Here is a 20497-nt window from a genome sequence, read left to right as displayed (position 1 = left end):
GTGATTAGTTAGTTTAATATGATTTCATTTTGGAATGTGCAGCCACTCTGTCTCAGCCTCTTTTCTTTGATCTCATTGCCTCATTTTCGGTACATATGACAGCAGAGCAGAAGTTCCAAGGCTCCTGAATGTAGGTAGAAGGATAGTGGAGAAAACCCTCAAAAATGCTATGTCAGGAGCTCATAAAGACAGCAGATTAACTCAGCTGTTAATCTGCTTTACTGCAGGAGAAACTTCAGTCAGAGCTCACCTCTCATCTTTGACATTGCAGTGTGTAAGATGTGAGACTGTAGGAGCTTCAGTACTGATGCTTACAGTCGCACTTGCTAATTGGAAGAAGCATGGTCAGTATCTGAGAGGAGGCTGCAGGACTCTGCCTTACCCTAATCAGGAACATCATACCTCCAAGGAGGCTGTGTTGTGGCACTCTTCTGGCCCGTCCACATTTGTGATCCTCATCGCTTTCAGAGTTCTGATGGTATTTGTTGCTTTGTGGTACCTGAAATGGGACAGTGGGAGTTGCTTCACTTAGGTGGAGCATTCACTGTGTGCTGGTTTCCAGTCGAATGAGCAGGGAGCCTTCATTCAGCCATGTACTGATGGTGCCTGCTCGGGACACTGGGGCTGCTGTGTTACCCACCCTGCCTTAGAGGACCAGGGTGCTGGGCTCTGGTTCTGCATTTGGTAGGTTTGGGGTTTCCTGGAAAGGAATGCTGTGATATTAATGACTAGAAAGTCATGCTCTTCTCTTTAAGGTATGAAGTTGTCTGTGTCTGTGTGGTAACTTGACAAACAGAAGCAGCTCTGATAAAATCATAGAGATAAGATTTTACCATGGAGGGAAAGTGAGTCCAGGTAGCTACCTAGTAGTGCCACCAGGAGCAAAAGTAGTAAAGGAATGCTACTTCTCAGCTTCCAGAAACTGTTCAAAGGACTTTGAAAACATAACTGGCAGAAAAGAGCTTCTGTGAATCTCTTATGATTATTTATATTTGGTTATTGGTAAGAGAAAAAAAAGTCAGGAATTAGGATATTTCTTTTCACCTCTAGATAGGAGAGATGAGGGAGGTTTTTTTATCACTCACCCCAAAATGCTGGCTCACACTGATAGAAGTATGATGCAGAAAGATCCAGATGTAGTTTTAAGTTTAACATATGTGCTGATCACCTTTGTATGTCCAAGGCACAATTTTCTGATTTCCTGCTGATGACAATGGAAAGAGCATATCTATATTTTCTTAAAATTGCTTGGTTGATTTGTTATTTATTTTTGAGTTAAATTTTTTAGAAGTGCTTCTCCCTTACATCTAAAGACAGATGTGAATGTTCTGGCAGTTACCCATCAATTTTATTGAAGCATGTTGTCCTTATAGTTATACATTTGATTTGTATTTGATCGTGCTCTCATGCTGCTTCTTCTATCTCCTTCCAGAGAGCCAAATGCATTATTAATGTTTAGGTTGCTGCAGGTGCTGCAGGACATAAGGAAGTGAGTGATGTTTCTAGCAGAGCTCCTGTTAATGAAGAATTGAAGCTGTGGGATTAAGTACATCCTTAAAAGGATAAAGGATGATGATGATTCTACAACTGTATTGTAGTCTAACATGTTGATGATTTAAAAAAAAAAAAGACACCTCAAGAGAAGACTGTACCTTATGTTTATTTAGTGAGTTTGGGAATCATTGGAGACCTTTTCCCTGTATTATTCAATCCCACAACAGAGTGCAACAGCTTTGGGCTAAGTTCTGGAGAAATATGACATGGTTTGAAGCAGAAGGTGCATGATGAACTTGCCAGAGACAATATGAGCAGTTTCTTACACACTTGAAAAAAAGCAAGGACTATGGAGTGCTTTTGGTCACCTTAAACTGAACTCAGGTCTTGTTTGTAAATGTTGCAATTAAGTTGCTTCCAGCTAAGGGGTTAGCCCGGAGTGGGAATTGATGAAAGCAAACATTGCAAATGCAAGGCTTTCAGATCAGCTCTGGAGCAGAGATAAAATCTGAAAACAACAAATCATACAAAAATTGGAAGATAATGAAGTCAAACAGAAAAGAATAAAGATTATTGCAGTTTTGTGTTAGCATGTGTGTTCTGTCAGCCATGTTGGGACAGAATTCAGGAACATATATATATATATTCAGGAACATATCTCTTCGGGTGAGAAAGTTTTACTTTATTTTTTGGTTGCAAACAATTTAAATGCAGCTCGAAAGTCTCCAGTTAACCTCTAGTAGTGCTGAATGAGGTAGAATAAGATAAATTACAAATAGATGAAAACACTGCCTTAACTTGCCTTTTGGTTATGAGAGCAGTGAGACTGAAATAAAGGCTGCAGAGTGGCAAACAAGATGTGCTGAAGGTTCCAGGCAAGTTGTTGTAAATTGTCAGTGGAAATCCACTCCAGCTTCTTGTTATCCCCAGGGAGAAGTACCTGGGGGCTGTTCAGCATCAGGTACAGCTTGGCCTTGAGCTGAGTCACCGGCTGAGGAATGAGGGGCTCTGGAGCACCCCACATCCATGATCAGCATGGGCTGTCAGTTATGTTGTCAGTTTCTTAAGGAGGGACAGATGATGAGTGGAGGTTTGGCTTTGTTTTTTTTTTTTCCCTTCTGCTCCTGTGGTTTATTTTTCCAATTCAGTGGCTGTAGTTTAAACACATGTATAGAGAAATGTGGGCTGTAGTTAGTACAGAAGTGCGTGGTTTTCCAGAACTGACTGGAAAGCAGTCCATTGCCTCATTCCCTGGGCACTGGTACCACGGGTGAGCTTCACCTGCAGGCCCTGGAACTGCAGTGGCCTCAGCCAATATTTTGGAAGGATTTACAAGTGTGTAGTTCTTCTTGATTATGTCAGTGTAAGTGTATGTTTATAGACTTGCTTCTGATGGTAATCACAGTGATAACAAAATATTACTGAGCTACCTGCAGCTTTGCAGCTGTCACATGCTCATGAGGTGAAGAAGGGTATTTACAGCTGGGAAAACAGCAAGTCAGAGGAGAAGGCTCTGGGTTTCCTGAAGGTAGCAAGGGAGCTGGACCTCCAGATCTCCTCTTACACAATTCTTAACCTTTCTGTTACAGTTCCTGCAGCTGGGCTGGTGTTGTGCATCTCTGAAAAATACCAGTCCTATTTTTAATAATAGTATGCATGAAAGGAGTTTTAAATTTAAAATTTAAAAGTAAGGTCTATAGTGAAGCATAATTGGAGTTGTCACAGTCTTCATGCAGAATGTGGGCACATTGCCCAAGGTGATTATCCAGTCTTAAATTACTCTTAAGTAAATTAACTTGATAAGAAGCACCCTGTGATTTCTAAGTTCTGCTGTTATGCTTGATAGAATGAGTTTGTGGCCTGTATAAAGTCATGTACAGTTTTCTTAGTTGAAATGAAAGTATTTAAATCTGTGTGAATTTATTACTTCCTGGAACTTGGCATAGAAAAACACCTCACCTTTAGAGATTGATTGCTTGTGTTTGGTCTGACCTATGAAGTTAGAGGACTTCATTTAATTGAGATGAGCATATGTACAATGCTTTGAATTCTGTGATTGGTTTCAAAACAAAACTGTAGGAATATGTGGAAGGTTAGAGGTGACAAACCTCAGTAGCCTTAGTATTTAGTAGAAAATAATTGTAATACAGAATGAAACACAGCAACTCTCTGAATGATAATTTTTATTGGCTTTGTTTTTTTATTTTCCCTCACAGTTTCAAAGAACATTTGAATCTTTAAGAAATGTATCCAGTAAATCTGATCTACAGAAAACCTACCAAAAGTTTCAAAAAGATCTGGAAAATCTTGATTACTTGGCATACAAACGTCAGCAGGTAAGGCGATGGAAGCTTGTAAGAAGACAGAAGGCTGGGCATAAACAGGGTAGGTGGTAAAACTGCTGTGTTTGATGGAGTTACTGTTCTGTCAGTTGGGTTTTGTGCTTTGTGCAGTGTCAGGTAAGGCAGCGAGGGCAGGGCAAGTCTACCTAATGCATTTGATGCTGCACTGCTGGGTTTTGGCTTTTCAGCGGAGAGAAGCACAGGCAAAACAAGTAAGTGAGACTTAGCAGACATTAAAACATGTCATTTTCTAAATGGAATTGTATAGAAGTACTATTTACAATCTTTTACTTGAAAAATTAACCAAATTCACCTAAGTTAATGGAATCCAATACTTCGTATGCATGCAAACCACTAATTTCTTCTCCATTAGAAATGAATTTGTGAGGTAAGTGTGCATCAGACTTTGAAGTGCACATGGTCTTTGACTTGTGTTTGCAGATCAAAGTTGAGTTGTTAACACGTGTTTAATGTTGGATACTCTGTCACTTATCCATACCTTATGTGAAAATATCAGCTCTCTTTATGGGTATTCACTAATTTTTTTCTCTTGATGATAAAATAAGACTTTACCTCTTCCACAGCATGAGAGTAAAAGCTGTAGCGTTTCTATGTGGAGTTGTTGTGGTTTATGTTTTCCTCAATTCTGTCACTTGGTGTCAGTGTTACCAAGCAGTTCATGGGCTTGGGGCAGATCACTCGCAGCTCTTTAGGTCAGGTAATTGATTAGATTACCCGTGTCTTAGTTAATGTGCATTGTTTGTCTGAGCAGTAGTTACGTGGTTATGGTGAGGAGTGTTTTACCTGCTTGTTGATGCCGAGATTTCCATTTCTGTAGAACTTGCTGGAGAACCTGCAGTGAGGGATTTGAAAAGTGCATGTATGTATGTATTTAGTGTAGAAGATCCTTTGAATTTTGTCCAGCTTTAAAAAGAAAGCAATCTTTATGTGAAAAGATTGAGAATTGGTTGGATTACTGTGCAAAAATCACTGACCTGATTTGACACTGAAGCTGTTGTGAATTTGGGACATGTTTATGGAGTGTTTAATTGATACTATGTTTAATTGATAACACATTTAATTGATAATAATTTATATGCACTTGCATTAGGTTATGGGTATATTCATAGTCCCTCTGGCAAAATGCTGAGTAACTGCATCTGTGTGGAGACAAACATTTGTATATGGTCTGTGTGAATCTCTTGGTGGTAAAATAAGCGGTTTATATGCTGAAAACAGTGAATGTTGCTTTTGAAAGAAATACAGTTATCTGCTTCTGTACCTTTTCTTCAGACATGAGCCATGAAGTGCAATATAGCAATGTACTTCTTAGTTGGGGAAGTTTACAGGACAGATGGGAAATCAAAGCTGGGCTTTTTAAAGGGTATTCAAAATGTTCCACATCGACTCTGATTGATATAGACCAAACATCTATAAATGGCAGACTTGTCTGGTGTGATGGTCGGGCAGCACCCGCTAGAGAAATTCCTTTGGGTTGAGAATATGTGTTTATAGCCAGGCTGCCATTTTGAAATGGCCCAGGAGATGCCTTCATCTGAGAAATGTAGATTTTCTTTCTTGTCCAGGAGATGGTCTGGCAATTCATTTGAATTAAAACAAGCTTTTAATTTCCTTGATACTTTCTCATCTTTGAAATTTGACAAAAAAGAATAGCTACATGCCACAGTGAGTACTAAAACTTATTCTCATGTTCTGTGACTTCATGGAATGTTTCCAGTAAAAGCTAAGTAAAGTTTACATTGGTTTGTATCAACCTAAATATTACCACCTTTGCAACATGAATGTTTTCAGGGGAAGTGAGAGGACGAAATGTTAAAGCACTTGGGTATAAGCTGGGCCTTAGTGATAGGTCCCAGCTCTGCTCTTGGGATGCTGTGGTAGGTGCACACTTCCTTTTCTCTTATGTGGGTCTTTGTTGCTATTGAAGGAAGTTGTCCAGATAGCGTGCAGCTGGAACGGCACTGGTTTAAGGCTGTTTATTATAATTGATAAACTGTAAGGTCATTTAAGGAGAGTTGGGCAATAGCTGCAATAAAAATGGACTTACAGTAAAGTTCAGTGGTATTTAGCACCTGTCAAACTGAAAAATTGCCACCGTTGCTGCTGTTCTTAGAGCTAACAGTGCCTTTAGGATGCCTGAAGCAGTGCTGGCTGTAATCCAAAGACATTCAGTTTTTGACTAGAAGCCTCCATCAACGTGTCATCTTACAGTTGACAACAGGACTTTAGTATGTGCACACACACAAAAGCAGTATCCTGTTGTAAAGTATTCTGATTTAAGGTTTGCTTGTTTGATGTTGAGTGTATGCCCTCAAGGAAATTGTGTGTTAAAGGACACACAATTGGAAATTAATAAATCTATGGGAAATAACTTTGGCTAATCCATTTAAAAATCATTTTAGGATTTCTTTCTGATATTTGTTATATTTAGAAATGTTTTTAAAAGCTGTGTTGGAAACTGAAGGAGATAAGGGCTGTGTCAAAGATACTTACAGGGCACACAGTGATTTACTTCACTCATGGGAAATAGTGCTTCCAGAACGTGGAGCAGAGCCATTCCCTATTCTGTTTCACACAGTCCCTTGTTTTCAGTACTGCAGCTGCCTTCATCATTGTACAAGTCAAATTTGCATTTTGAAAGTTTTAATTTTGAATGAAGACTTGCTTCTTCAGTCAGATGGTACTTCTTTTTGTTAAAGTGGATTAAATGCACTTTTATTCTTCACCTTTGATTGTTTGCTTTGGTGGGAGAGAATCAGAAGAGTGAAAGTGAGAACTTGTGGGTTGATAAAGTCATTTTAACAGATAAAGCAAAAGCTGTGCACACAAGGAAAGCAGAACAAGGAATTGATTCCCCACCTCCCATGGCTGGGCAGGTGTTCATCCATCCCCAGGAGAGCAGGGTCCCATCACGTGTGACAGTGACTGGGGAAGGCAAACTCCATCACCCTGAATGTCCTCCTTCCTCCTTCTCCTCCCCCAGCTCTGTGTGCTGAGCATGGCCCCACGTGGGCTGGGATATCCCTTGGGATGTCACTTGGGGTCAGCTGGCCTGGCTGTGTCCCCTCCCAGCCCCTCACTGGTGGGGTCGGGTGAGGCCAGAGGAGGCCTTGGCTCTGTGTGAGTGAGCTCTGCTCAGCAATGCCCAAAACATCCCAGTGCTACCAGCACTGCTTCCAGCACAGATCCAAGTGTGAAGCACAGCCCAGACTGGTGTGAAGAAAATTAACTCTACCCCAACAAAACCAGCACAGTGTGAGATTTGTTCACCAAAGTGCTCCACTCCAGGAGACAAGTTTTCGAAAGAGATTATCACTTATCAACTGGCAGGTTTATTTGTGGCAAACCCCTTAAAAGCATGCTAAAAATTGGAGGGAGTTCAGGGTGAATTATTTGTTGTCAAGAAAACAAGCATGATGATAGAAAGCTGCATAACTGAGCTACTTAAGTTATCTGTAAAAGGTCATGGCTTAAAAATGTCAGGAATAGAGGTACTTAACTAAACCTTTATTTTAGTGCCCAGAAATATGAGAAGAGCCAATGGATGGAAGTCAGACATGTTCAAACCAGAAAACAAATGAACATTTTGATCATTAACTGCTGAGAGGACTTAGTTAAGAGGTGCAGTACATTAATCACTGCTTGTAGCCCTTCTTGTCCGTTGTCCATGCCTTTTGAAAAGATGTGAAATAACTGAGATGCAAATTAAAGGGCAGTAATTATGGAACTTTCTGTGGCTTGTGCTATTGAACGAATTTGAATGAGAATTCACTTTTTTTTCCTTCCAGACTTAAGAATGACTGTACATTTGGTTGCTTGTTGGAGGGTAAAGGCAGAATTATGTCTTCTGAATTGCCATCCTGGATTAACAAATGGGTGAATTTGTTCACTTTTGTATTTACCACTCTACCACTATCTAATCTTTTAGATTTTAGGGTTGGATGTGTTGAGATCTTGTTTAGGGACTTTCAAATAAGCCTTGTACTTTACTCCAGAGTAATTTTAAGGACATATAGGCACTTGATTCCCATTAGATTTCAGAAAATGCCTTATTTTATTTTCTTCTTTAATATGTAGTCACACAGTATTGATTATAAAATGAGACTATAGGTTATATTTGCAGTATTGTAGCTGTTTATCTCCCCTTGACATAGGAAAAACATCTATCATGTTGTTGTGTAATTAAAATGGTTGATTTATGCATTCATTTTTTAAAAAAGCAAACAGCATATTAGTCTCAGTAGCTAAGATAGTGAAAAATTATGACAATTCTGTTCTCAGCCACCTGACTTGTTTTGGTAATTCTGTGATTATAGCTCTGTCATTTGGTCCTTGCTTCTATTTCTTCTGTGTATCTCTGTGGCTTGCTTAATGGGTGAAGAGGTTTTTGTTTTTCCCTGCTCACCTGAAAGTGCTCATATTCCCTGTGCTTATAATTTTTATATGTATTCAGAGTTGTAGGGGGAAGAGTTTCATATCAACATTTCCCCAGCCTGTGCCATAGGTTCAGCAGCTCTCTTGTTCAGTTGGATTTGTGTCTGTCCCTTCCAGGCTTGAATGATTTTAATTTGTATCTCCATATGTGCAATTTTTCTGTCTTTGCATGGATGCTAAACCTCTGAGGAAAAAAGTCATGCCTCCCCTAACCTTTCAAAGCTCAAACTGTTGCTGTTTCTATGAAACTGAATTCGTTTTGGCTGTGCCCAAGATGTCATCAGTTTGGATAAAAAATTCCAGTCTAGTCTTGTCTCTGATAAATGTAGCTGAAATGACTTTGGAGCCAAGGATGGCTGATGCTTTACGTTCAACCAAGAAGTCACCAGGTAATTTAACAACAAACAAACAATACAAAATTCAGTGTTACAGTGGGAAGGAAATGAGATCTTCGACTAGAAATTAAATTACGGAGACAACTAAGTAATGTTAAAAGGGCATGACTTAAAAAGCTGGAGAGAATTTTGAGTTCCATGGGGGACTAGGATACACCACTGATTTTGCACATGAACATTTGCTATGGTACCATGTATGTCTCCTACATGAAATTTGATGTGTTGGGTGGTTTGTCTCAGTGGGAGGTAGTGGTTAAGATTAGAACTCTATTCTTTCAGTAGACTGGAAACCAATTTATTTTTTCCTCCTAATGAAATAGAATGATACTTCAGGTGACCTGTTCATGCTAATGTGGGATAAAACCAGAATTTGGGGGTTGTAAATGGGGTCAGAGTCTAAGGAGAATGGTTCTTAATGAAGCAGTGATAACTGATATTATGACAATTGCAGTATTCTGTTAGGCAGCAGTGTCTCAAGGGAAAAAACAAAACTGCAGTTTTATTCAGCAGGAATGAGGTGAGCTTTTTCACTTTCCTCTGAAGTGTTGCCTCTTTGGTTGTTTCAAATCATACATTGTGCAGCTGACTGTTCCTGCCTACATGTGATGACTTGAGCTCATCTTTCATGTATCCTGTCTGAGAGAAGCACACCTATTTTTGAACATTACTGTGAGTTCAAATCCTGCCCTACAGTGCCCTGATGGTTCCTTGTCCTCCCTCCCTCTCAGGAAATCCTTTTCCTTTTCCTTTTCCTTTTCCTTTTCCTTTTCCTTTTCCTTTTTCCTTTTTCCTTTTCCTTTTCCTTTTCCTTTTCCTTTTCCTTTTCCTTTTCCTTTTCCTTTTCCTTTTCCTTTTCCTTTTCCTTTTCCTTTTCCTTTTCCTTTTCCTTTTCCTTTCCCTTTCCCTTTCCCTTTCCTCTTCCTCTTCCTCTTCCTCTTCCTCTTCCTCTTCCTCTTCCTCTTCCTCTTCATCCTCCTCCTCCTCCTCCTCCTCCTCCTCCTCCTTCCCTTTCCCCTTCCCCTTCCCTTTCCCCTTCCCCTTCCCCTTCCCCTTCCCCTTCCCCTTCCCCTTCCCCTTCCCCTTCCCCTTCCCCTTCCCCTTTTTTTTTCTTATCCAAGTTATGCTCCATAATGAGGCAACCAAAACAGACCCCTGTAGAAAAGGATTTAATGCATTTCTGTAGTTGCTGGGAATCATTGGTAACTGTTCTGAAATCTCCATTGATTCCAGAGAAATTTAATCAATTTTTCCCATTTATTTATGTAGAAGTCCTGTGAAGGATGTCAGAATCTAGTCATGTTATGAGATACTTGCTACTAATCCTATGACTACCAACCCAGGCTAATTTGGCAATACTTTATTTGGACAAAACTGGTGGCCGTTACTCATTCCTGGATTTATTTCTAGATTAATAAAATAGTGTCTTTCATTACTTGCTGTAATTGCTTTTCCTCAGGAATCTAAGTGTAGCTGACTGAACTAATTGCTTGGTTTCTGGTCAGGTTTGTTTCCTTTCAGTGTCCCGTTGTGATGCAGATCTCCATTGTCTCACACTGGATGTTGGTAGCAGGGAGTGCTCAGCAGCGTTGTCATCGGCCCCTGAGTTCTCTCTCATCGTTGGATGGTCCATTCAGCCCGCTCCATATGGAACACATTGCTGTTTATTTGGCAGGTCTTTGTCATGCCTCTCCAAGAGAGCCAGCGTTTAACTGCAGTGGCTTTCAGAATTTCACATAGTTCCTCCTCCTTTGTTACAATCAAATCTCATAAATGTTATAAAACGTAACACTTTGATAGTTGTGCATGAGAAGCAGTATTTCTGTTTGGACGAGGTCTAAGTGCTGACTTCTGGGAGGGGATGAGGAGATAACAGACACATGTCCCTACAAAATCGAGTGGCAATGGACTTCCTACTGCTTGCCCATGGACATGGCTGCCAGGATTTTGAGGGAATGTGCTGCTTCAACCTTTGCACTCAAAATCCATCCATGCAAACATCCAGAAACTGAAGGAACAAGTAAAGGACATAAAAGTGGAGAACAACCCTGAATGGGTCAATGAACTTTTTGGACATTGGGGATTAACTGGATGGGTTTCATCTTTGGTTAAGGTTATTTTATAGATTTTTATTGTGATTCTTACTGTGTTACTTATGTTCTCATGCCTTTTACGTTGCTTTAAAAGAGCTGTTGGGGATGCCTTTTTATTAAATACAGAAGGGGGAGTTGTGGAGTCAGATAGACATGCCAACCCTCTCCCTTGGAGAGGTATCCCTTGAATGGGCTAGGGTAAGATCTTCTCAAACCCTCCTGGACTGAGAAATTCTCCTTGGTCATGGTGAGTTCCCAGCATGCTTTGGAACCCCATGTAGATTCGTTGGGACCAACTGGTTTTTCCCCTTTGTACCACCCCTGCTTTTCCCCGTAAAAACCTCATCTTCTGCCCTGTTCAGCAGGGAGCTGTCGTCACTGGCGTCCTTGGCAGGGTGCTGGAATAAAGGCTACATCTGTGGAATGGCTGCACGGTGCTCCCGTCTCTTTGTTCCTGTGTTGGCCAGGGTGCACCTCGCCAGGCAGAGCTGCAATCACTACGAGCTGAAATCACTGCTAAGAGCTGGGCTCTCTGCCCCCTGCTGAGGTTACCTGGTGGCTGAAGGACTGCCTGAGACCCCCAGAAAGTTGTCTCCTGCGGGACCTCTCTCTGGGAAGGTTGTGGCGTCCAGGTCGAGCCATCGGAGCCTCAACAGACTGCCTATCTCTGGAAATAGTTAAGGAAAGTTATTTTCAAAGACTGTGCTGAGTTCTTTGTCCCTCTCCTAGATCTACAGCTTTGTGTGTTTTTATGGGTTGAAATCATCACCTAGTAAAGTGATATACGATTCTTAGCCATAATTGAAGGAGAAAATACCTTCCTTAATTTTCTGGGAAGTAACATATCTGCATATTCTACAGAAAAAGCAAGATTTAGAGAAGATGCTTCTTTTGTTGAACACTATAAAAATGATGTATGTACTATTTTGATTTCACATTCTTTTCTTTCCTTTTTGAAAATTAAATGACTTGGAGCAGTAGGGAGTGGTGACTATAAAAAAAAATTCTTTACTGAATCGTAAAGGAAAAAAGAGAAGTGGGAGATACGTATATAAATGTCTTGTAAACATTTTTAGATTTGCTTTCTCATAGCTATCTTGTGTGACCTTCAGCAAGTCTCTTAGTACCAGATCTACTGGAGGACTTCACTAAATGCCTCCATCCAAGAGTTAAAGATTTATAGGTGTATAAGGGCTTGCCAGTAAGGTTCTGTGGATATTTGAAGTTCCTTATTTCAGGCTATAACAGATTTATGTCAGACTAGGTAAAAAGTTCAGTCTGAGGACAACTGATATTTTTACAGGCTCAGAGACAGTGTGTACCGTACAGTCTGAGCTACTGTTTTTCTTTGTGGTGAGAGGGTTTTTTTTTTGTTTGGGGATTGGGTTAGTTTTTGGTGCTTTTTTTTCTTAGTATGAGAAAAACTGCTATTTAGATGCTGAAAGGTTGCAAGTTAGAAGTGCAGTAACAGTTTGGAATGCTGAGCTCTGATTACTAAAGAGTGGCTAATGAATGATGTTATGTCCTGGTGAAAATGACAGTAGTAGTAGTTTGTGAAAGAGTTATCTGAGGGGAAAGTTATATTGTATTGATCCCAGCCTGACAGACATACACCAGCTTCTCACAGAAAAATAAATTCTCATATAAAATGATTCTCTGCTTTGACACTTCGTAAAAATCAGATTAGATGAAATGCAAAGCCTCGCAAAATAACTGAGCTGGGAATGGAAAATGGTTGGGAATGATAATGCTTGGGAATGATAGACACATCCTGGAGGAACACTGATCCTGATGTGTTTGCTCCAGGAACTCGTAGCAGGCAGCAGCCAAAGCCGACTCTGCCAGGAGCAGTTGGGTCTTGCTGTCTTTATCTGAAGGCTGAGCTTGTGGTGCAGTTACTGTGGCCATAGTACCAGGCCATTCTTCAGTGCTTTAGTAGATAGAACATCAACACAGGAAATAAAAAACTTGAATTTCGCGCAGGGTGTAGGGTTTTTTTTCCTCATGTGGTAGCAGGTTAGGAGGTAGAGGTGGGGATCTCTGTCTCCTGTGAAACTCAAGTTCTGTAACCAGTTAGGATTATGTACCGGGGAGCTTCTTAGCTTTTCCCTGGCTCACAACCTTGTTTTGAGGGAAGAACTTGTTAGCTCTGTTTATGAGGGTTCTGACCCTTGGTAATAATTCAGCTTTTGGATTCCAGCTGGCTAAGCTGGAACAATGCTACACAGAGAGAAATCACTGTTACATACTCTGAGAAATTATTTATTAGTCCAGGACAATATTCCTACTTTTTAGTCTCTGAGACCTTGTCACGTTGGCCACTTAGTCCTTTTTATATTGTCTCTCCTGTACACATCCCTGCCCCTTGTCCTGCACATTCTGCATCAGGTTGCATTCTGTATTTTTCATTTGCATAATCACATGTGCAGTTTCCCTCTAAAACTCACTCTAATAATTTAGCACTTAAATTTCTTATCCAGTCGCTCTGCATCACTTTTTGCTTACTTTGTCTCCTTCCTCCTCCAAGCCTTTGTCATCTGTCATCCACACGTCATTTGTAAAGGTATTGACTCATTCATATTGGTGCATTCTAAAGGTGTTGACTCATTCATTTTGCTCTCAGAAAGGTGCTTATCATATTAGACTCAAACCAGCACAGCAGTCCCACCCTTACAGATGCTGTCTCCTGTTTTCCTGCTGCCCATGCACAAACAGCTCCGTGCTGTCAGGGAGCTGTTTGCGCGGGGTCTGGAGGATCACCAGGAAGAGCTGGAGCGTGTGCGTGTTTGGACAGACAGTCACAGGAATATTGTGCAAGCAGGAAGGAGGGCAGAGGGCAGGTCATGACAGAGGGCACTGCCCCAACTTAATTTTGGCCCTCCTGACCTTGACTTCCTCCTTTCCATCCCTTTGGAATTTCAGGTTGTTGTCACAACCCAGCCAAGATGCATCTGATTGTCTGTGATACGTAGGCCTGTCATCACTGGCTCTGTTTCTCATCAGGGTTTGGGAGGGCAGTCAGGCCTTGGCCTTGCTTGATGGGGCTCATCAGGCTCTAATATTGTCCTTTATTTGCTGTCTGGCTTTTTTTAGAACATGAGTCTGTACTTTAATTTCTTCATGGTTTGAGAGTGCTGCAGCTGGTTACTTTTCAGCTATCAGTGGCTATTACTCAGCTGATCTGTGTTGAAGTTGCCTTCATGTGATTTAGTGAAGTTCGGCCTTTATGGATGGTCATTGTGGAACAAAACTTTATTTGTAGGTAAGATTTTGACACTTGTAACACTGCTTTTATAGCTCATAACAATAAATTCTGCTGGTGGGACAGTGAAAGCTTTCCTGCGTCCAATTTAAATTTATTTCCTTGAGTAAGAACGTTTGGCTTTTTTCTGCATTAATTTAATCATGGATCTAACTTTGTAAGAACAAGAGATAGTATGTAATAAAATCTTACTTCAGTCAAGATTATATATAAAACAACAATTATATTACTTTTTGCTGTAACTTGGTTGGTTAGCACTGGAGGAAGGCTGATCCTTTTTGATTTGTGGGAGAAAGAAGTACAAACTGTACCACAGTTTAGTTTATTTTAGCTAGATCACAAACGATTTAAAAAAAAAAAGTGCATTTATCAGCTTATGTTATCTGCAGTTATGAAATTCAGCACTGGATTCACTAAGGTGGGAAAGGTTAAGAGAGCACATAGTCAAGGAGTACAGTTATGTATCTTTTCAGGTAAAGAGAACTGGAGGCTACGATTTCCTAGTGATGATTCCTTCTTGTGTTTCTGGGAGCTGGGAAGGAGGTGTCTGAGCAGTTCCTGCAGAAGATGTGTCTGAAGTGCAGAGTGTTTTTGATTATCTTAAAAAAAATACTGCAACATTTCGCCTCTTCTGCTGAGTTAGTAGAGGTCAATAAGTTATTTCAGGATCTGAAAAGATTTTGCAGCCTTTTGTTAAAGTTTCTTACTGATAATTAATTCATAGACAAATAACAGATGTTCTGGTCTCTGGGTAAAATTCCTGGCAAAAGTGACATTTTCACTAAAAGCCAGCATTCTTAGAGCAGTACTTTGTATGTCAGGGATATGAACCTAAATGGAGAGTTAAATTCCCTGTAACTAAAATTTGATTGCAGACCAAAATCTTGGAGATGCTGATGATATTTTATTGGTAAATTAATAGAGAGGATTAGAGAGGATAGGTACAGAGACAATATAAGGAGGACTATTACTCCTCTACTTCCTCCTCCCCAATTTTACGGGTAGGTTATATTTTTTAAACACAAGTAAAATGATAGCCAAGTCCTTCTCCACTTGAGCCTTTCCCCATTGGAATCACTGGGAGTGTCTGTGGCAGAGGTGAACTGCTTTTCATCAGGAACGGTGGGTGTATTCCCTGCTGTGGTGTGAAGAGAGTTGAACCTGGCCGGTCAGGGAAGGGAGTTAGTGAGAACAATAATTGAAGGCATGCTAAAGAGCTCTTGATCCTGGCCTTGGCCACCTTCCTGACTTAGTGAAAATGAAATGGGAAGGTTTTTATTTGCTTTGGAAAATGGTTCATTAGAATTGCAAAGACCTAACTGAGAAGCTGTTAAGAATCTTGAAAAGGTTAGAACAAATGAAGATGAACTTAAAGAAGTGTGTGTACCTGTGCCTGCATGCTACATGAATCTTACCTCAGTAGTCTAGAAAGGCAATGTATTCTTATCCTAAGTGCCTTTAATAGTTTAGGGGAGAAATGACAGATGCTTCTGACATAGTTACAAAATTAAAACAGTTATCAAGGGAGGGAGAAAAAACAATTCTGAAAATAAAATATAGACAGTGATAATGCAAAAAAAGATGTGAACAATACTAGAGTCCTCCAAAGAAGAGAATTATTTTAAGAGAAGTATTTTAATTCAGTGTAACTTGAATAAATTCTCTCTATAGCCTTCATTCACTGCCTTTACTAGCTCATTTCGTCACTGCTTTTAGTAGTGTCAGTAAAACAGCTCTTAAAGTCTTCGTAAGTAGAGATAAGCCTGAACCCATCTTACAGGAGTCTTGCAAGGGGTGTTACTAGGAATGAGAGTCTAGCAAATGTTGTTAGGGATGGCACGTCATGTATTTCTGCAGGGAGCTGTCACTTTTCCTCGGAGCGCTGGCACCCCTCCCTCCCTGGGAGCAGGGAGGGAGCAGAGCTGAGCCACCATCCCCCATGAGCTGTGCTCTGTGTGGTCCTGGGCAGCCAGTGGGCCCTGGGTGCTCCTGTGGAGTGAGCTGCAGGGCTACTGCTCACACACCTGCTCCTCCAGCCTGCATCACTGGTGGCCCAAGTTCTACAGCAGCAAATCCTCTAAAAGCCCAGGCAGAAAAGCCTGACTCGGTGCGTTCATCACTACTCGTGGAGGCAGCTGTCATTGGCCTGCTCCTGTTCGCATGTGAAGGGTCATGGAATCACGGAAGGCTTTGGGTTGGAAGGGACCTGTAAAGACCATCGAGTCCAACTCTCCTGCAGTGAGCAGGGACATCTTCAGCTACATGAGGTTGCTCAGAGCCCTGGCCAACCTTGCCATGAATGTTTCCAGGGATTGCCATCTGCTGCCTCTCTGGGCAACCTGTGCTGGTGTTTCACCCTCTTTGTACAAAAATCCATCCTTCTATTTACTCTTAAATTTACTCCCTTTTAGTTTAAAATCATTACCCATTGTCTTATTGCAGCATGCCCTGCTAAAATGTTGGTCTTTCTTGTTGGGCCTTTAGGAGGTGTTCCATCCTTCAAGGATGCTTTACTAAATACCCATTTTGTCTGATCCATACAGGTTATTCTTTTTTTTCCTTTATGGATATTGCATTGTGCATGTGTCCTGTGAAACTGAAGTGCTCTGCCAAGATCTTCTTGTTTCCAGTCTTTCCTGATACAGATTTGACAGCTGTTGGAAATATATGTGTGAACATGGCCGCATGCTCTCCAAAAGCTGCCTCGGGGATGGAACTGACCCGTGTTCTGTGTAGTCAGGTATGAAAACACTTAAGGCACATCTCACACCATTTAATAAAACAAAAACGGAACCAAAACAAAAAATCCAAACGACAAAAATCACACAACAAAATACCTCTCTTCTGGTGGATCTTGGTGAATTGAGGTTAGCCACAAATTAATCAGGGTTTCAGGTTGTTGCAGCACGTTTGCTGCTCTGGTAGTTAAATTAGACTGATGGACATGGGGAGCAAAATGGAAAGTACTCCTAGTCAAATAATTTAGTTTGACATAGAGCTTCCTTTGAGATGGATAATGTGAGCTCTGTAGAGGCAGTGCTAGCCCTAGCACTGGTGGGAATTGTTCTGTAAAATTCTCTGGCATATACAAAATTTATTTTGTTAGAAAATCAAAGTTAAAAGCTGAAGCATGTACATCACTTAAATAATAAAATGCATAGTTGCCTCTTAGCAAGATTTACCTAATTGTAATACTCAATCCTCTTTTTTGGAAAGAAGCAATGCTAATAAAATGTAACTAATTAAATCTTATAAAAGTTTTAAATTAGACTTTTTACCATGCACATAAATTTTACTGTGTTTATGCATAATGTAAGAATGGTTTATGGACCTTCATATAAAGACTTTATGCCCTTGCATAATAATTTTGCTGCAATATTATTTTATATGTCACAAAAATGTCACAGTGACTTATTTATGGCTATCAGTTCCTCTGCTTTCTCCTTGTAATTAGAGAATTACAGAATAATTTCGTTTGGAAGAGACCTCATGAGGGTCCTGGTACAACCTCCTGCTCAGCTTGGATCAGCTCAGGGGTCAGATGAGGTTACTCAGAGCTTTAGCCAGGCGTGCCTTGAAATTTTCTGAGGATCAGACTGTTTAACCCCTCTGGGCAACCGGCTCCCCTGTTGGGGTGTCCTTCCAGGGAAAAAGATTTTGCTTTTATCTAACCTGTAGCTTTCTTTTTCATTTTATGCCTGTTGTGTCTCACTCTGCTACCATGCAGTGCTGTGCAGGCCTTGACCATCTTATAGAACATCTCTCCTGTACATGATACTTTCAAATAAAGTACAGTGCATAGACTTTATAAATTCTGTTCTCTGTATGTGTTTATGGTCCAGGGCTTGTTAAAGGCAGTATCATAAAGCTGCTTTTTGTATTTTTTATACCCGAAGAAACTTTCTCCTGCAACCCTGTACACTGCTTTCTTTTTGTAACATGCAGCAGTGGCAGACCAAATGACGTACAGTTCTGTAGTTTGGTAGAATCAATTGTCAGTCCAGCATGTTTTGAGTGGAAAGGCTTTCATCCTTTTTCACAATTGTTTTGCAGTTGTCTTGGAAGATGGATTCTTTTCCAGTATGTCTAATCCATAGGTTTTTTGAATATAGAATAGATTAGTATAGCTTGAAAGAACTGTAGAACTCACAGCTATGTAGTTGTAGATCTGTTCATGCTGCACTAATAAATACCTTATGGATGTAATGGAGTTGTCATAAGACAGGATTTCTGCCACCTCCACTACTAAATCTTTCTGTAGATGGTGGGTAGAGGCTTGGAGAAGTTTTTTAATTGACAGGGTTTTACCTGTATGCTGTAATTCATTCAGACATTGGTTCTATGTGGCACAGTGGAAAAGTTATTTTCGTAGTAGAAAATGTAAAATTGTATTTTCATATCATGTCCGTTCAGTGCAATGCTGTCATGACAGGAGCAGACAAATGCAGCTGCTGCACTGTAATGGAAGAATGAATGGCAATAACTCCCTGCTACAGAGAATCATTCACTGTTCTTATTTTAGTACAGTTTCTAAAGAAGAAACCAGAAATTTTAGGTGTGGTTTATGAACAGGATTTTAGGACAGTTCTAGTAGTCATCACACCTGTTTTCCATAAGCTTTGTACTCCATAAATTGGACAGTGGCTCAGTGAAATGACGTTGAGTGCATTTTTACTATTACTTCTTTTTGTGAGAGCTGAATGCTTTATGATATACACTTCCTGCTATTTCTGCACTTAGAGACAGTGCAAAGAAATGTGTACATTTTCTGTTTTGTTTTACACTGCCTGTCACGTGCATTACCTATTAGGTTTGCTTTTGTGGTACGGAATAATTCTGATCCCAAAGAAAGGTCTCTTCAAATGCAAATTATTAAAAAAAGGACATATAACTACGGAACTGGACTAAGTTAAGAATTCTAATGTAAGGATTCCAGTCTGGCACTGGTTTGCTTCTATGAGCAGAATGCTTATATTTTGAATCAGGCTGCCTAGGGAAGTAATCCCCTATCTTTGTCAGTCTTCCTTACGGTGAAATTGTCACTCTTGTGTTTGCTTCTCACATCTGATTCTGAGTATTTGTGATGCTGAGGTGGAGCTGTGTGAGTGAGTACTGCTCTGCTGGTACTTGGTGTGTGTAAACACCACTTGTTTCCAGAGGGCCTGAGGAGGCTGCCAGACCAAGCTGGGGCACTCCCCCTTTGCCATCGTGTCATTTAGCAAACTTTCCTGGCTGTTTCATTTTAGCAGCCTCAGTTTGCTGTTGTAATGGTGCTGAGGTGTAAGGGCTGGAAGTACAACAGAGAATAGTAAACCTGGTTAAATTTCCTGTAGAGCCTGCTCTCTGAAAGCTCGTTGGGTGATATATTGCATATCACTGTTGAAAACCAGCACGCACGTCCCCTCCCCAACCCTACAAAAGCATTATTTATGTTAACTTATCGTCAAATACTGTGCATAGTCATGATTACATTGAATGATATTGCATAAATGCTAAGCATATACTGTTCCTTTAAGTTTTCATCTGTTTGCCTTGTGGCACACAATATTTTAACTCCTGTAGGGTTTTTTCCTTAAGATTAGGAAAAAACTTTCTTCCCTGTGAATGGTTAGAAAATACTTCATTTTCATAGCAAACCCCTAAGCCACATGTCAGCTTTATTGAAGACAGAATGCTGTTACAGACACATTTCTATCTGGAAAAAACTAATTTTTTGTCTGGATTAATTTGAATAGGATAAACTTGGTTCAAGTGACCTTTCTGTGACTAGTCTTTTTTGCAATACTGGTAAAACTCAACAGATTTTACTGTAACTATTTAGCATGTTACAAATTCTTGTAATCATATTTTAATGGTTTATATGTTCTTGGGAATTTAATTATATGGACGGTGCTGTTGTAAGAAATTCAGAAAGGAATTAGAAGATACAGGCAGAATAAATCTTAGATGGTAAGTGTTCTGTATTTTCAGATTATGTCCTCTGCATCTGGGAAATAAGTTGTTTCAGTGCCCCGTAATTGCATTAAACAGTTTTATTAAACAAAACCCCAGTGTTTCAAGGGGATGAAGTGGAGCAGTTTTTCAGGTACTACAAAATCTACCATTGAAAAAAAAAGGCAGTTTGCTGGGCTTACAGTTTTTCATCATTTGACTCTACAAAGATTTTATTAAGCAGTTGTAGGAGAAATCAAAATGTGAAGAAGCAGTACATTTTGAAGGTAAAATATGAGCAGATGCTCTGGGCAATAGGGGAGCGGCATAAGGCAGGTGTAAAGAGCAGCAGGAGGTTTACACAAGTCAACATTCATCTTCATTCTAAGAAATTCAGTGATGAAAACTGGAAGAACTACACTGTTGTAACAGGGCAGTCATACTAGCACTGAGTTATAGTGCACTGGGGAAGGCTGGTGTAATAGTGAATTGTGGGGCTTTTATAAAGTTGAATATTAGTGGGGATAT

The 20497-nt window shown here is 40.3% G+C and overlaps 1 protein-coding gene across 1 annotated transcript in view; it reads left to right on the top strand.

Moving 5' to 3' along the window:
• The window catches only part of CTNNA3 (catenin alpha 3), a 427360-nt gene that overhangs the window by 22157 nt on the left and 384706 nt on the right, over positions 1-20497 (top strand). Inside the window, exon 5 of the mRNA XM_068196847.1 lies at positions 3711-3830. Within this exon, the coding sequence (XP_068052948.1) occupies positions 3711-3830 (120 nt within the window). The remainder of the gene's footprint in view (positions 1-3710; positions 3831-20497) is intronic.

This window comes from Anomalospiza imberbis, chromosome 8 (genome assembly GCF_031753505.1).
Source record: "Anomalospiza imberbis isolate Cuckoo-Finch-1a 21T00152 chromosome 8, ASM3175350v1, whole genome shotgun sequence".
Taxonomy (NCBI): domain Eukaryota; kingdom Metazoa; phylum Chordata; class Aves; order Passeriformes; family Viduidae; genus Anomalospiza; species Anomalospiza imberbis.
The sequence above is the reverse complement of the archived record's forward strand: the minus strand, read 5'-3'. Positions and strand labels throughout refer to the sequence as shown.